Genomic DNA, 17,971 nt, shown 5'->3' with positions numbered 1-17,971 from the left:
AGAATAATTCTCATGTGGCGTCTCATAATCATTTTTTAATCAGTGAGAGGGGTCAAAGAAGGAAGACAATGACAGAGGGACAATATGAGAGCAGAGATAAGAGGGAATAAAAAGAGAAGAGGGTGCAAGGGGGGGCAAGGTAAAAAGGATCGGAGCAGAAAAAGAGAAGGTGAGAGGTCAGGAAGAAAAAATGAAGAGCAACAAAGGAAAGGCACAGAGATAAAAAAAAAAACATACCCAGATGGCATCAGATATATGAGACAAAACATAAAACTGACCAAGTGAAGGATGCGCAGAAGAAACCGAAAAACAAGCTTGAGGGTGAATATATGAAAAAGGAGCAGAAATGCCTTTTTATGCTTTTTAATTGACCAGTGGGTAAAACTTATGTTTAATTTCAATTCTAGTATTACTCACCTAGACCCGATCCAAGAGCAGCCACGGTTGCAGGATCTAGCTGGAACGGGTTAATCATCATCTGAGCATCTGGGCCGCTGCTGCCGGCTGGGCTCTCCAGTTTTACACCTGCCAGGCCCATGTTTTGAGCCAGGTAGTACTGGTAAAGCTCTGCCTCAGCTGGAGCCAGGCCCAGATGGAGGCTGTGTTGGATCTGCTTCATGTTCTGCTGCAGCAGCATCATGTTGTGCATGTGTTTCTCGCTGGTCATATGGATGCGCAAGTTCCGCGCCACGTTGGTCTCATAGTCACACACCTGTTGGAAGCAAGGCCAGATAAATTACACTTTTTTAGGGCATCTGACTCTGCTAGTTTCTTTTTCATCATCACATTTAAAATTAAATTATAATTCATTATGTAATTCATTTTATATATTGTTCAAAATGGGCATTGACAACAATTGAAGCAACAACATAATTTTGTCATGATGAGGAATTTCTTATGGTTTCTACAAAACTCGGGAGATAATGCTATAATGTATGTGGAATTCAATAATTTTTTGTATTTTTATTAGTGAAAGCATACAAGGTAAATGACACATAATACACAGACAATTACATATACTTATGTATATACAGTGACAGACACTAAAAACAATAACATACAGCATACAACAGTTATAATGATGTGGTAAGAGGCAGAGAGAATGGTGCGTGAGAATAGAGTGTATATGTATATGTCGTTTGTAAGTGTATAAATGTTGGGGTGTTTCAAATTCAGTCTTATAATGACCAGAGGTCAGATGATGTGGCCACGAAAAATAATAGACATAGTGACGCACAGGGAAATAACTGACTCATTGTTTAAACATTGAAACAAGCAAATTGGTATGTAGCTACCACAGTGCTACAATGACACTGTTGTTTCATTACCTCACAGCGCCAAGTGGGCTTCTGTTTAGGCTTGGATGGCGAGGGTGCACCGCAGCCTCCACCAAGGCTGGCACTGGGCACAGGGTTGGCATGGTTATGGGTATGGTTGTATTGTGCCTCACTGCCACCGTTCTGGAGTGTTTGTACGTTGTTCAGATGCTTGTCCGACTGCATGTGGATGCTTAGGTTGCCTTTGGTGGTGGTTGAGTAGTTGCATACCTACAAGGGAAGAATTAATACAGTGATGTGTGATATACACTATGCACATTTATAACAAAAAACAGCTGATATATGATTAATGATTACGTATTAAAATTCAGATTTTCTTCAGTCAGTCTTATGATGTAATTACTTTAACCTTTAAAGCTGTGATAGGTGTTGTTGAATTAAAAGAGAAAGACAAACACATTTAACTCCCTCCTTCCTCTCTTCTGACACTGGATTTTCAATTGAGTAAAGATGTACAACTGTACAGGTTGCCATAAATGGTCAGATGCCTGTGCCCCAAAATTGTCCTGAAAAGCAAATTGCATTATCTATATTGCCAAGATGCTAATATACTTTTTTATTAACATATGTACAACAAACCCAGAGATTTGTTTTGGTTAAATTAAGGATAAAAGTTGACTTATGAAACCCAACACAATAAAAACAAGAACATTTCAGAAAGATAAAAAAAGACAGAAAAAAAGTCCATAGAGATGAAAAATTAGATGGACAGACCTCACAGCGGAAAGGCTTGTATCCACACGTATAGCTTTCGCCTCTGGCTAAACGAGGGTGAGGCTGTCCTGTGCGGCAGTACACACAAGATCCACCAGACTCGGGATGTTTCTCCTTCATGTGGGCGTCCAGCGTCTGCTGGTACTTGTAGTGCCAGTTACACTTGGGACACTTCAGAGTCTTGCAGGAGTTACGTGAATGCATCATCGTCATATGCCCACCCAGAGACCGTGAGGATCCCAAGACCGTGTCACACTTGGGGCACTCCACCCCACTACCTGGGGAACCTTCACCTGGACCAGGGGTACCAGGTGTGCCGGGAGTTCCAGGCGTACTGGGATTTCCTGTGTGTTGATACAGAGGTCCAGGACTCTCATCATCTCTGCGCAACATCATCATGTCAAGGGGGTGGGAGGAGGGCGACTCATCCCGTCCTGTCAGGGCTTCACTGGTTGAGTCATTGCTGCTCTCCCGCTCTCTGGCAGCTGCCAGGGCAGTGGACAGGCGGCTCTTCTCCATCTCTAGCTTCTCACACACAGGCAGGGAGGAGGAGGAGGTGGATGCAGGACCTTTGATGTCATTGTTAAACTTTAGCACACTGTTGGAAAGGGGGGAAATACTTTGGTTTAAGAGAGGGAAATCTTTGCTACTGGTGCTGTCGGCACGCTGTCCAGTCATTGCCATGTTCATGGCCTGTTCCTCCTCCTCATCTGCCTCCATTTCTACTCCACCACCATTGGAGTAAGCATCCTCATCCTGCTCTGGACTTTCTCCTCCAACTGCACCAGGCTCCCGCTTGACATGCGGGTACTGGCTCAGGTCCGGCCCATTGGGTTGCAAAGTGCATGTGTCCCTAACGTGGCCCTTGCAGTCACTATTAGAGTTCTGACCTTCCAAGTTGCCGCCAATGGCAGCAGCAGCAGAACTCCCGCTGGGGGTTCTCTGGGCACCAGCCCCTCCCCCGAGGTTTGGGTTGGTCTCAGCCTTTGGCATGGTTTGGGTTCTGGGGGTTTGGTCATTGGAGGAGCTGCTGGCACTGCCCTTCAGGAAGGCAAAACCTGCCTGAAGGGAATCGGTACTCTCCCCACTACTGTGGAAAGCATTCCACAAGCCGCGGAGCCCCGTGTCTGGCCCTAGGAAGTTGGCAGGTGTGGGAAAGTGGGGTAGCACAGAGTTGGTGGGGTTTTTTGGTTCCAGAAAGCTTATAAGAGGTTCTTTGTCCTTGCCGATGCCCTGGATGATGGCAGAGACGTGCTTGTTGCTTAGCAGCTTCTGCTCCTGATCATTCAGGGTCATACGGTGGTCATGGACAGCATGTGTCACGAAGGAACGGCTGTAGCCAAAAGACAGTTTGCACAGGAAACACATCAGCACAGGCTTCCGCCGTCCATCGGCCACGCAGCCCTCAAACTTGGACAAGTCCACATTGTTGGGGACATCTTTGGACACACAGGAGTTTTTGGCTGCACCATCCGCCTTCAGATAGTCTTTGTCATTCTTGTGGCGGAGGTCATAGACACGGAAACTGTGCAACATGGGACGAGTGCCCGCCAGCCCTCCAGCTGAGGTATTTGGGAAGGAGGGGTGGTCGGCCACTAGGGGGTTATTCCCCAGGGATGAGGCGATGTGGAAGGTGTTGATGATCTGGGGGTAGAAGGACATGGGTGCAGCGGGCTGCTCCAACCGCTCCCCCCCTGGGCTCAGGCCACTCTGGCCACTGCTGACCTGGGCATTGGGGAAGGTCTGGGGGGACAGCAGGCCCCTGAATTGGAGAGGCCCAGAGAGCCCCCCCTGGTTGCCACACTGCTCTTTGGCATCCTCCAGGATGAAGGCAGAGCCATCGGGCTGGTAGATGATCTCGCCACTCAGGTTCTCCACATCACTATCCTCTTCCATCTCCATCTCGCTGTTCATTTCCCCCATTTCTGCAACACCCACCTCACGCTCTCCTTCATCTTCACTCTCCTCTCCTACCATCCCTTCAATCTCCTCACCCTCCTCGTGACCTCCAGTGGTAGGCAGGCGGGCGTTGGGGCAGTGGTGCTCCATGTATTTTTGTAAACTGGAGAAGGAACTCGAACATTCGTTGCACGGGATCTCCTTTGCCGGTGCCACAGGAGATGTGGCAGGGGCAGAACAGTCCGAACCCAAAGCTGCTCCTCCTCCTGGTAAAGTCCCGGTAACACTCCCTTTGTTACCGTTAGTAAAGCTTTCTCTCCGACTCTGTTCCATTACAGGGTCGATGGTTGCACTGACATTGGTGGGGGTAGCAGTAGACCTTAGCGGGCTTAAAGCGGGCTCTCCAAGGCCATTCTCTGGCTCTCCAATGGCAGCAGGCGACGATTGGTTGTTGTTGTTGGCGTTGTTGCTGTTGGCGAGACTGGTCTCCATGGCGACGACGGAGTTGTCCTCAGCAGCAGCGTCCAGCCTCTGGCCACCATGTTCCTGCTGCCGTGATGACACCATAGGGGGAGAGTCACAAGTTGCCATGACGACCACTACATAGGGATCTCATCTCATCCAGCCTAACAGGGACCTGAGTTGGGGGGAAAAAAGAGATTTAGTAAATGGCGTTTAACAGCATGTATTGTTGGCAAATTCTAAACTACGGTTAACTCATCCAAATGAGGCTTGCAACAACACAATTAGTTCTAAGTAAAATGTAGGGTGAAAGTAAGTTCAAATTAGAAACAAAAGTTATCTACCTCTGTATATCCTACCACCTACCAAAAATAAGAACAGTGTTTAGTAGCTAGCACCATGACAACTTTTGAAAAGTACAGAAATCCAATATTAACTGCTCCCGCTTGCATCTTTGTCTTATAACTGGCAGACGGAGATTGCTTGCTACAACCACAGAAAAAAAATACTTGAACAAAAGTATTGTCACTTATTGACCCAAGGGACCAGAGCTTGGAAACAGGGGAAATTAGGTATAAATGAATGAAGCAGCTCCCACGACAGCTGTCTATGGGGGCTTTTATAAGAATAACCCAATTGCCTAGTAAATAGATTCTTTGATCGACAAACCACTGTGCAACACGGGAAGCAGTTTCGCTTCTGTTGTGTCCTGCGTGTGCTAATGCTATGTTAAAAAAAATATTATGTCAAGCTAGTACTAGCTCAAGTTGTGGAAAATTAACTAACACACATAGGTAACATTAATCAATCAAGTGTATCTAATAACTTATATGCAGAACAGTTATGTCTTCCTTTTAGAGGAAGAGCAGATTGGAGTTAGAGGAGTATTCAATCATTGGCTAAATCAGTCTTGGAATGTTCTTACCAGTCAGGAGTTGCTAATTACGCAGCACCTATTAACCTATTAATGCCATGAACGTATGACTTAGACTCCGTGTAGACAAGGAAAGTATCAAACTGTATACTGTCATGCAGCTAAGAAAAGGTAGAACACTGCATGTTGAAAAAAGGGTGCAGATGCAGGAATAAATTAGGAAATTAAATAATATTTACATTCATAACATTTCAAATATCTTTTCATAGGAGCTATAGAGGAAAGAGATAGAGATAGATATATATATATATATATATAGAGAGAGAGAGAGAGAGAGAGAGAGAGAAAGAGAGAGAGAGAGAGAAAGAGAGAGAGCGAGCTTCCATGAGGAATGATGTTTGGAATACCAGTGAGATGTTATCAATCCTGGGCGGCTGCCCATCTCTCAACCCCTCACTACTTCAATCTCTTGGCTTTTCACAACAAGCCACAAATGCAAAAGCAAAGGCACACAAATGCACGCACACAATGTACAAAAAAGCCTCCTAAGCCTACAAACACACACAGCACCCCACAGTCATTTCATTTTGTAATCATAGGCATAATTTCCCACCACCTAAAGAGAACAAGAAGAAAACAACGGAGATAAAGCCATTAGGGAAGAAAAAGCAGACCAAAAGCTTGAGAACTGAAGCTTCATTGCTGCTTAGAAGAAACTGCTTTCTTGCTCAACTAAATGCAACAAATGAACTAGTTGTGCGTGCCAGTGTTTTTTCACTTGATACTGTACCAGCGCCTTTCGGATGCTTGCGTGTAAATGAGCTGGCATTAAAAGAAAGCTTTAAAGAGCCATGTTAACCTTTAACCCAATCCACCTGCTGCTTAATTCTCCCTCTCTTTTTCTTCACTCCCTCTCTCTCACTACAAAGCTACAAAGCAATTAGAGGATTAATCTGCAACAATCCACTGCTAAACAAAGCCAGTGGGAGGGACAGTAAAAGCGTGAGGAATGAAATCAAACATGTGTGTGAGTATGTTTGTGGGTGCATGTGGGTGCATGTGTGTGCATGCGCTATAATCAGGTCAAATCTGACATATCCCAGAGATGATTCCATGGGGACTAGTGATAGATTAAAAGGGAGGAATTATGTTTTCTCTATCTGTGTCTCACTCAGTTTCTGTCTCTCTATTTGTGAGATTAAAGAAAAAAATCACAAGGAGCCAAAAATGAATTTCAGTGCTTATCTGAGACGTAGACGTGTGACATGTACATGAAAAAGTCGGCTCCTAAGCATAGGTATGTACAGTCAGGAAGGGTAAAGCATAGTTCTAGAGCAAACATTGCTAATTTGTCACATTTCTACAAGCATGAAGTGCAAACTTGTCTGCCAAAAAGTTTATTTCACTTAAGTGTGTATACAATGTACATTTATGTGGCCAATAGCCTACCAATAACTATCTTCACTCCACCCAACTGTTAGATCAAGATTCAACATTACACTTTATCTGATATGATTTTTTTTTAGCAAAGTAATTTTTGAGCCCAAGGCACAGATCCTTAACATTACAACTATGGTTTTCTACACCCCTATACACAAACACACCTGTCTACGTGTTAACTCACACTTGTAATTGCAAAGAAATTAGCAGCAATTAGCTCTGCGTTCTAAACAAGCTTTCACAATTTCACCACAAATTTCTCAATTTCAGATAAAGCTGTGCTCCCAGTATGACAGAAGAGGTAAGTAGGGGAAACGTATATATATAATAAAGACTTTTCCAAATCCACTTAAATTAAAGCTCAGTCAGCTTTTTACCATAAATCATCCAATACGCTTACCTTAGAGTCAAAACAACATACTGGGCTTCTTCCTTCCGTCAAACATATAGATATTTCATTTTTTTCCACCAGTGTCCCTCTTACCAAGGTTTGTCTTTAATGTGATTGAGGGTAAATCTGTTCAGAAGCAGTGGGTTTGAGAGCTAATGCGACAGGATTTACTACTTGTCAGTGGTGTCATTTCACTGCTTATTTCATTGGGGAGCAACCCCTTTGAATTGTAGCTCGGACATAAAACACTGGTTTATGAATTATGCATCTCCTAACACCCTAAGTATGGAATTATGTCTTATGGATAAGTCAATGTAAAGCACTTGGCACTGACATATCACCCCTAATGCTAACAGGTTAGCAGCTGTTTACATGTGTGCTGCCTGCCAACAATAATGCAACTGTCCATTATTTTGTTATCTCTGGTTCTAATTGAACATTCAATATTCATTGTGCCACCAACAGAGCACTGACAAACTATGTGAATAATGCTTAAGTTTGATATCAGTGTCTCTTAATAATTGACCCTTTAGTGGGGACTCTAAAGTGGAGCTGTATTCTGCTTTCACAAGATCAGATGCCTGGTAAGCTCGTAACTTAGCCCATCCTCTCTTATGAAAGAGCAACGTGGTGCAGTGTGGCCTATGTGCAAGAGTTTGAAGACATTCTGATCCATTCAGCATGAGTTCATTTAGCATAGTTGGACAGAGAAGTGATTAAATGTCTGGTCTCGCTATCAAGTGAATATATTTTCCTCTTCTACCTTTCTGAGCTGAAAGAAACACTTAGGATGCCGAAAATCTTTGGACTTGCACCGATCAATACAATAACTTGTAATCAGCTCTATAAAAGCTGATTACCTGACAATTTGTTTCAAGAATAAATAGATGCAAAGGTTATCTGCCTTGCTTCCTCTTGTTATGCTCCATTCTCCAGGATTCGCACTTTTCACAGCAGTAGTGCCCACTCGTGTTTCTTTTAAGGCAGATAATGTTACTGCTAGCTAAGAAACCTCTCTCTCTCTCTCTCCCCCCCCCCCCCACTGGCTTAATTCGCTTTGCTAACCAACCAGACTATTTTCAAGTGAAAGAGAGCAATAGATAGACAGATACATAGAGAGAGAGAGAGAGAGAGGGAGAAACTAACAATGAAGCTCAGGTTTTTCCACACTGCAGAAACAGTTTTAACAGAAGAACAAAAGCAATGGCCTGAGCCGCTCCTATACCTCTGTTTTTTAATCAAGCATGGCCCCTTGCTTTCACACGCGTGCACACGGACACAAGCTCACACAAACACACACACATACACTAAGGTAATTAAAGTGGCAGATCAGATCCAGTAAGAGGCAAATAATAGCGCAGGAATGCCTGGTTTGGACACTGCTAGTTCTGATGGGAGAAAAGGGGCTAAAAGACTCTTTGGCCTATTGTTTTTCTCCCCCCTCCCCTCCTCTCTCCTCTATTCCTCCATCTGCTTTTCAGTAGTTCCCTGAGAGACAGAGAGGCAGTCTAAAGCAGGGAATTTCTTCTTTTTTTTCTTTTTTCCCCCCAACTTTTCTCTTGTCTCTGACTCTGGATATTCAAGCACTTCCGGTTTAGATAGAAGTTGGAGCCTGTATTTTACAAAAGCTACCACAAAGGCCAACCCTGCATTTGTTGGGGCCCATGTCAATTAGAAGCTTGTTAAAGTTGTAATAAATGTGCTGATAATACATGAAGTGTCCACAGTGCAGACCTGAGATACTGAACTCCTGGTAAAGTCAGGGTCTCCTCCTGCTTTTGTCCTCCTGTCAGACTATCAGGCATTAGCCCGAGAAGCAGCCTGTTAAATGCCAAACCTGTAATTTCAGTGTCGCCACACTGCCTTCTTTGTTTACACGGGGATCTGTTAGGTTCAAATTCTTCATCACTAACTGTCCGATATCTTAATGCAAGGGCAGACAGCGCTGTTAATACCGCTGCGAATATTTATAAGATCTGTAAACACTGGAATTAGGCAGATCTGTGCTTTGGGATGTGCTCTAAAAGAAAAAAATTGTTCACCCTCTGCTTGTCAAAATGTTTGGATACATATGTGAGCACAGCTAATAACTGGTGAAAGTAAATCCAGTCTGAATCTTTAAGGTGACCCATGAAAGCTTGTAAAGTCAGACAACAAAGTCAGAAGACAGCGTGAGACTGCGGCTATGTGTCCATTCCTTAAGGTCTCCTAGAAGGTCATCCCTCTCTCGGCATGTGGCCCCTCAGTCTAACACCAAATATTCTATCAAAATGTCACCGAGTGTTAGCCAAAGACAAAGGCGAAGGGCACTGTGAAAGCCCCTGCATCCATCTCCCACTGTCAGTGCCATGAATAGACCTACTCTGGTCTAATTAGACCTGTTTATTTGTTGCCATGCAGAAACGTAGGGATGAAAAACGAAGTGGATGAAGGAGGAGGGGAATTATCTCCTTCCTCACAATGCGAGAGGAGCTTGGGCTGCCATCAAAGAGCGCTGATGCATGCGTGCACAAACACATATGCACACATGCACACAATCACAGACGAGGGCCTAATGCTCTCTGTTTAAAGTCTTAAAAGGAAGGACAGAGGGAGAAAATTGCAAAAGGATGAGAGGGGGAGGGCTTTTGCGTGACCAAGTTTTTTTTTCTTCTCTTCTTTACTTCTTAATCTCACAAAGGGCTTGCATGCAGCCCTTGTTTGTTGCCTGGAGGTGTAATATTAGACCCTAGATGCAGTAGATCTCCCCGATGCCCCCCACACCCTTTTCTGTCCGCCTGTCCTCTTCCCTGTGTCTCTCTTGTGAGCAAAGGCCTTCATTACCAAAAGACACCTTATCATTATTGCAAGGCGCGGCCCAGACACCTAAAGCAAGCCCCACTCCATTTAGCACAGGAATCTTGTTCGACAAATTACCTACCCGGCAAAAAAAAAAAAAGAAGCCTTTTCGTAAATCAAAATTCTAAATTATGCCTACATGAGCAATGATCTCGGAATGTGAAAGGAGGAAAAAGAATGGAGAGAAAGGCTTAGAGGAGGAGGGGGAACCAGGATAATGAGGAGAAATGTAAAGGACGGAAGTGGCCTTTTTTCTTTTGCTAGAGTAGGTATGCAGTTTCTATTCCTCAGGTTGATGACAAGTAAATTGGTCTCATTGGTTGCTCAGGTAACATACACCCAACTGCCCTCAGGTCCTTGCCTGATATTTCATTGTTAGACAAAAACATATCTGGGTGACCTTGGATATAATCGGCAACACGTGAGATGAGAGCGTCATTGGACACAAAAAAATAGTCAAGTATGCAAAAACAAACCTGTTGACCAGGTGAGAACAAATAGCGAACCCATGTTTGTCTTTTCTTCCTTCTCAGAGCAACAAGAGAATCATATCACTCGAGCCACGGATGGGTCCCAAAATCTGATTTAGGATCAGATTACACCAGCCCCTATCCTAACTTCAACCAGGATCAGGTGAAAACATCTGTCATGTCCTCCAGTCATTGCTTAGAGGCAACCACCTCAAAGACTCTAGGACATCCTATTGAGTTTAGAGCCCACTTCAATTTATTTCTGTTAAGCAGTTTTTCATTATAATATTTTGGATGTGTATCCTAGGTTAATGTCAGTGTTTATCTGCTGCTTGTACAGTTTTATGGAGGCAAAGTTTAATGGATTAAAGACAACTTTGACTGGCTTTAACATTTTTTACAAATGGACTTTGGGCTTACACAGTCCAGTCTAAATATATGCACAAGTCTGTGAGGAGGCAATATTTCAAACTAAATTCAAACTGAAACATGAAAATAAACAGTCAGACACTGCTGGGTCGCAGTCACCACTTACTGCTCTTGCTAAAGATTTTTTTCCAGCATCAAAGGCAAAGCCAATCTACATAGCTAATGCCTCCATTTTTCTTTTCTTTTTTACTCCCCTTCCTCGAACTCAAAACAGCAAAGACCGAGGGGAGTGAAAAAAAAAGTGGGGATTTTTCTTTTGCCGGCAATCTGGAAACACTCTCTAGTTAATTAGGGTTGATTGGAAATGAACCGCACAAACAAAGGGCAGCCTATGCCCTGACTATTATGACCGTGCATGCGTGCGTACACGTGCACAGGGGTGTACTATAACCACCTTAGAAGCGCATGCTGGTAGAAGCTCCACTCTCTTGACTCTTCCCCTCGCTCTCTTTACCCCCTCCACCTCCACCCCCCAGATTAAGGGAATGCACCGCCAAAGAATGTGTGACGACCTCCACTGCCACAGAGCAAAACTTCCAGCCCCTGACGCCACAAAAGGCAAGAAGGTAATTAAGTTTGAAAGAATAGAAGCACTGCCACAAACAAAGCACCAGTGTCCATGGGGAGGGATTTGAGGGTGGGGGGGGTCTTGGTGTGTGTGTACATGTGTGTGCGTGTTGGGGGGTGAGGGGGGTGGGGGGTTGAGGCAGAAAAGCCATTAACATTCAATGGCCGGGTGAGAGAGAGGAAGGAGGGCAAAGGGGAACTGAGGATGCCATTCTCTCTCTCTGGGCTTCTCCCTGTCTTTCTCTATCGCAGCACGACTTGTCTGTCCATTCTTTTTATTTATTTATCTCTCTTCTTTTCATTTTCTCTCAATCGCCCTCACATCTGGTTTGGACCCACACCCCCCTGTCCTCCCAAATCACCCCTCACTACACTGCAACAGCTCTCCAATGCTCTTTTTGGCGTCTTTGCTGTTCCGTGTTGTTACTCCCCATGTGAGGGGTGCCCCCCCTACAGACAACACGCTCACAGACAAATGCACTCACACCCTACTTTTTTTATTCCAACTCCAGCTCTTGATTATGTTTTGCAAGGCTACATTTGACACTTTGCATACACTGAAGCTTGAGGACAGAACTAGCTAACAGTGATACACACACACAACATCCACATCCCTGTTGGTTACCACCTCAGAGTGCTAAGAGCTAACTTGATTACGACCATACACACTCAAATTCACACACACACACACACACACACACACACACACACACACACACACACACACACACGCAGACTCGCAACATGCAAACACAAAACATACACAGGGAGCTTTCATCTTTTTTTGCCACATCTCCAGCAAAGCAGTTTAACTCAATTAGCAAAGAATGTAATTTTATTTACAGACTCCCAAGTAACTCGTAACACACACACACACACACACACACACACACACCCAAAGACTCACAGAGTATAAGCAAACTGTCCCTCTCCCACGTGGTTGGAGCTAAGAAAGAAGTATTCATTGCTCTTGCATGTGTGTGTGTGTGTGTGTGTGTGTGTGTGTGTGTGTGTGTGTGTGTGTGTGTGTGTTCGGACAGTGGAAAGATCATGAGACACATTTACGTCAGATGGGTGAATCAGACAAACCACTGCTAAATTTCAATGAGGGATTCTTTTGAAGAGAGAAGGAGGGTGAGAAAGAGGAGTTAAAAGTCGGGGAGAGGTGCACATGATTGTACACCTAGTGTCCATCTCTACTTCTGCACAGTTGAGGAAAGCAAGTCACCAACTAATTGTGGTTTTGTGGCATTATGTGTTTAGTAATCTGCCTCTCTTTGTCTCTGCATCTCACCAGAGACATGGATTAGTGCTAAAATGATGACTGCGTAATCCTTGATTTGCCTGTGCTAAATAAATATTAATCTAGCCTGCTCATCATGCTCGTGTAAGGTACAACATACACAATATGAAAGGGCTTAGCTGTTACATAAATCACAGCCTTATCCTTTGGATGAGGCAAAAGCATGAGACCATGCACACACAGACACACACTTACTCTTTGCAATGCCATAGCAAATCGAAGGGGGTGGCAGGGTGGGATTATTTGCCAAGAGAAATTAATAATCCTGCTTAATACAAAGACAAAAAAAAATCTGGTCTCTAAAAAAGTGTGTAGATGCACACAATTATACATCACCACAGGAAGAAAATAACAAATATCACTCATTTGTGTTGATTCAGACCCCTCTCTTTCTCTCACTCTGCCTCTCAGCAGGTTTGTTTAGAAAAAATACTGCTGGGATCATGAAAAATGAAAGCTACCATTGCTGGCGCGCGCACACACACACACACACACACACACACACACACACACACACACACACACACACACACACACACACACACACACACACACACACACACACACACACACACACACACACACACACACACACACACACACACACACTTAAATTGACAAGGCCGTGGTAGTGCAGCGCAGAAGAGGTTAGGCAAACATTGTCCACGTCAGTCAAGGATAGCACACACTCACAGACAGACACAGAGAGCAGTCTCTGACGCAGGCATTTCATATCCACCTGGCAAATATAAACGGCTGGTTATACTGTATCAACTACCATGAGCCTCCAATTCTCTGCTTATTTTAAGCTATGATAACTGTGACACTTGTAAAACAACTTGTATGTGTACTTATTCTAAGCCTCAAAAGTAGTACAATGTATTCTTAAAATACTCATCACAGGCACAGCAGTCAGAAATTAAAAGCATGAAGTACTTTTCCAGCACTGAAATCAATTTTGCAAGAGCAGTAAGTCCTGCTGATATTTTGGAACCTATTATTACAAACTAATGCAGGGACTCTGGCTACTTGTTGCCTAAATGCATTCCTTTTTAGGACAGGAAAAAAAATGTCACAAATGTTGCCCTATTTGGTGAAAGATCTATCTGTATCAAGTGACCAAGAAACATGCCGGCAGAACAGCTATGAGAGGAAAGTACATATTCTTTAATGCATTGTACCACAGCAGTGTGGTTGCTGGCTGTCTCAAATGCCAGTTATTACTCTATTGTGGTCTAAACAGGCAAGGACATTCTCTCTCGCCATTGTGTTAAAGTCAGCTGATTTATGTTTGCTTTACCTGTGCTTATCTGTCCAGTAACACTGTCAAATACAAGAGAGGAGGACAGAGGAGAAGAGAACATCTGCTTTTCCATTTAACAGTTATACAGGACACTGAGACACCTTGCTAATTGTACAGATATTTCTCTGACATGGCGACCGAAACTTGCAGTTCTTTTCCAGGGGTAACAATAAAGTTAAAGTTCAAACCCCCACACTGTTTTCTAAAGACGGTACTCGGCGGGACCCTAGCCCTGTTATTATCTTCATAAACATAATCATAGGGCAGGTATCCTGACTGACGCCACAAGTTATGTGCCCCTCACTTAAACATCTCCGAAGTACTTCTCTGACACGCCACAAAAAGACTATTAATGTCATGAGCATTTTCAACAGGAAAAATGTGTGCGCCTTGCATAAGAAAAAAAGCAGAGATGAACACACATTTAGGCACACTTGTATACATAGATGGGAGCAGACATAAGTGATTTTGTGGGGAAAAAAAAAAAACACACAAAACAAAAATGCACACATACCTTTTAGCTTTCCAAGAGCTCGAATACTCGTGACAGGTCTAATTTCTGGACCCAGGGAATTACTAATTAACTTAAGCTTTTGGCTCTCTATTTAATTAGAGAGGTCTCCAAATGAACTTTAGACCAAAGCCATTTGCTTTTTAAACAAACCCCCTTTTTCTGACAGCTGTTGTGAGTTTGCCCTCTTCTCACAAAAACCACAAGGAAAGCACAGTTGTTATTTATGCCATCATAGGCTCTTTTTCTGGTTACCGTGGGAGGGAAGAAAGAGAATGGAGAGGGGAGGGGGGCGGCTGGGGGGGGATGAGCAATTGAGTTGAAAAGTGTACATTTTAATTGGATTTCACTACAAACAAACAACTGTCAGATGTAATTAGCGTGGTTTTAGATTAGCACCATAATATTCCTTTATCAAATAAACACCATGTCACGCAAATCCAGGGCCAGCCCGCTGAGAGGGAACCGAGATTAAATGGACCCATTACCCCGCCGTTCGCTTCAGGAAATAACCGCTATTAGATATAAGTGACACAATAACATGTTGAAATCTAACATGTAAGACCGAAAAACGTCTCACTGTGTCGGTGTACTTCCTGTTAAATAATCAACAAAAAATAAAGCTATCTTTCTTTGGCTGTCTTTCTCTTTTTTCTCTGTATGTGTGTGTATGTGTGTTACATTGCCCTTAATGTGACAACCAGGGGAGCGTGGAGGTCAATGACAAGGCAGCTGAAGACCAGAGTCAGCAATATCTCTCCTTTTTTTTTTTTTTTTTTTTTTTGGGCTCTCTCAAACACGCACAGATTATGCTTACAGCAAAGCTAAGGCACATTCAAATGGATACAGTGCATATCTTATTTTTTTTAATTAGACATATATACTGAAAAGGGCAAGCGATCACTGTGCTCTGGTGTTTTAATAAAATCTCTCCTGCTACTTTTACAATATTACAAAAAAGGATGAGCGTCTCTGACAAGCCAAAAAGAACACCGGACCATCCATCACCACATCTTGACACTTGTTTAGGGTATTGTGTTAAGGAAGAGGTCCATTCTTCAGCCATACTTTGCTTTTTTAACAATTCCTCCAAAGCCTTCCTATATCTGCTCATCTAAACTGGGATGAAACACCGCAAAACTCCCCTCTTTATTTAGTCTAGGGGCAGAGAGCTGATACATCAGTGAAACTGCTGACAAAACCGGCCCTGTTAATACCTACAATTTCATATACAAGAACATTCCTGCGCCTGCTCTGCTCTTCTTCTTTACTGTCACAGAAAAAAAAGGAGTCTTATTTTTTTTCCTCTTTTTAAAAGCAAATAATTTAAGATTATTCCATGGCTGGTGCCAGGCCAGAAATAAAAGAGGCAGGGTTTGAGAGAGTGTTGGCTGGAGTCTTCTCGGGGGAGTTGTGGAGACACATGCTTGCTTGCCTGTATTAGATCAGACTGAGACCTACTGTACATTGGAAAAGGGAAATCTGATTCTTCTAATACTTTTCATCTATCCCTGTAGTTACAAAATGGTCTAGAAAAGAACTCATAGTGTGACCATGTGTGTGGGCATTTAGGACCTTTTGAAAAAATAAATTTGAAATTGTATTAAAGTTTCCATGCTGTTAACAGAGTCAAGTTATTATTGCTATTATTATTAATAGAATAACTGAGAAGGTCTCCATGCAACTAGGGCTAAATTCGTTGGTAAATTGGTCTCATCTCTCATTACACTGTTTGTTTAAGCCCACAAGTCATGCATAATTAATTAGTCACTTATTCCCTGACAAACCCTGCCAATGGCCTTGATATCTACATGTTATTGCCTTCAGGAATACCACATGCCAATCATGTTGCATATGAGAAATACATGCATACATGGGCACGTGCACATGCCGACACACATATAACTGATAACAAAGAGAAACTAAGGTAGATTTAATTCACATAATATCCTATCATTATCTCATCTATACAGTTTTTTTATTATTTCCACTGATATATAGTATTACTCTCTCCTTATTTTTCCAGTTTTCCTTGTCTATTAATGTGCATTTGTCCTGTGACTGGGCTCTCTGCCTCTTCAATCCCCGCCTTTGTCTTTGGCCAACAAGGAGGGAGAATGTATCATTTGTCATGAGACGTCTTGTGCTATTGTGGTGTATCTTTTCTCAAACCTGGAGAAACTTAGTCATTCATCTACTTCCGTCTTAATTCAGAGCTTGTCTCTTTTTAACTTCTCTTTGGACGAGGTAGTAGCATATTTTCTATTCTGGTTTTGTTTTTACATTGCCAGCTTTTAAAGCAATTGAAAATACTTCTGAGAGCAATCGCTAAAAATGTGGCATATAACCTTTCGTATTGTGCATTATTTTGTTGGTAAGTACAAGAGGGATAAACCTTCCTAAAAACAAAATCTTGCTGAATGTTTTGTGTCGAATATCTAGAATGAGGACTTTGAGGCACTCCCATGGACGTGAAGGGTTGAACAAGTGTCCTTCATAGTGACTGTATTAAGGAGTATAGACGACAAGCAATGGAAAGTGACCTGCAGCATCAAGTGTACACCGATTTACAGAAATAAAATAAGTATAGTTATATTATGTACAATAAAGTAAAAGGTTAGAAATGTCAGTGAGAAGGGAGTTTCTCGTTGCATTCAAATAGCCCAATCACTGTTTGCGGTTAATTCTCCTCCGTACCTGACTGCCATGCCACAGGAAAGAAAGAACATCCAGAGATGCAAATGAAAGATGAGACAGAAAGCAACAGAGAACATTAGACAGAGAGAAAGCAAATCAGTGAGACAATACAAGAGAAAGAGAGAGGCCTCATTTTTTCAACAGCCTATTTTATTTGACCTAAACCTGAGAATATTAGCCACCCCCAGGGCCCACAGGACCTCAGATCAAACAGAAACAGTCTCGAACACACGGCTCCGATTGTTCTTTCCCCACCCTGTGAAATCCCCCCTCCACTTTGAAATGAAAAGAATAAACATATTATTCTAAATGAAATACCCAGACCCATGTTTTTCCATGGCTAATATCCTGTATGAGATGGCTGATGCAAAATAGGCAGGAGAGCCTGAGAACGGAGGGAAGAGAAAAAATCCCCCTTTCTATTTTCCCTTAAGAGACTGATGAAGGCCTGGCGAGATGGGAGAGAGACAGACAGAGACATGAGAGAGAGAGAGACATGAGAGAGAGAGAGACATGAGAGAGAGAGAGAGAGAGAGAGAGAGAGAGAGAGAGAGAGAGAGAGAGAGAGGGTAACGCAATCCTGACTGGCGCAGGACCAACAGCAACAAAAACATTTAGATAACCGCGCTCAATAATGAACGATTTCAATGAGGACAAAAATTACATTTCCTACAGATAACATGCCCCCTTCCCATAACAGAGCCCCGAAACCACGTCATGCTCAACAGTGGTGCAC

At 43.1% G+C, this 17,971-nt stretch overlaps 1 protein-coding gene across 3 annotated transcripts in view; it reads right to left on the bottom strand.

The window, feature by feature from the left end:
• zfhx4 (zinc finger homeobox 4) overlaps positions 1–17,971 on the bottom strand; it is an 86,765-nt gene that overhangs the window by 57,825 nt on the left and 10,969 nt on the right. For all 3 annotated transcript variants that reach the window (XM_039789690.1, XM_039789689.1, XM_039789692.1), the window contains exons 2-4: positions 2,052–4,587; positions 1,329–1,547; positions 418–712 (exon numbers count right to left, since the gene is read on the bottom strand). In XM_039789690.1, coding sequence (XP_039645624.1) covers positions 418–712; positions 1,329–1,547; positions 2,052–4,541 — 3,004 coding nt within the window. In that variant the 5' untranslated portion in view covers positions 4,542–4,587. The remainder of the gene's footprint in view (positions 1–417; positions 713–1,328; positions 1,548–2,051; positions 4,588–17,971) is intronic.

Source organism: Perca fluviatilis, chromosome 22 (assembly GCF_010015445.1).
Source record: "Perca fluviatilis chromosome 22, GENO_Pfluv_1.0, whole genome shotgun sequence".
In the NCBI taxonomy this organism is placed as follows: Eukaryota; Metazoa; Chordata; class Actinopteri; order Perciformes; family Percidae; genus Perca; species Perca fluviatilis.
The sequence above is the reverse complement of the archived record's forward strand: the minus strand, read 5'-3'. Positions and strand labels throughout refer to the sequence as shown.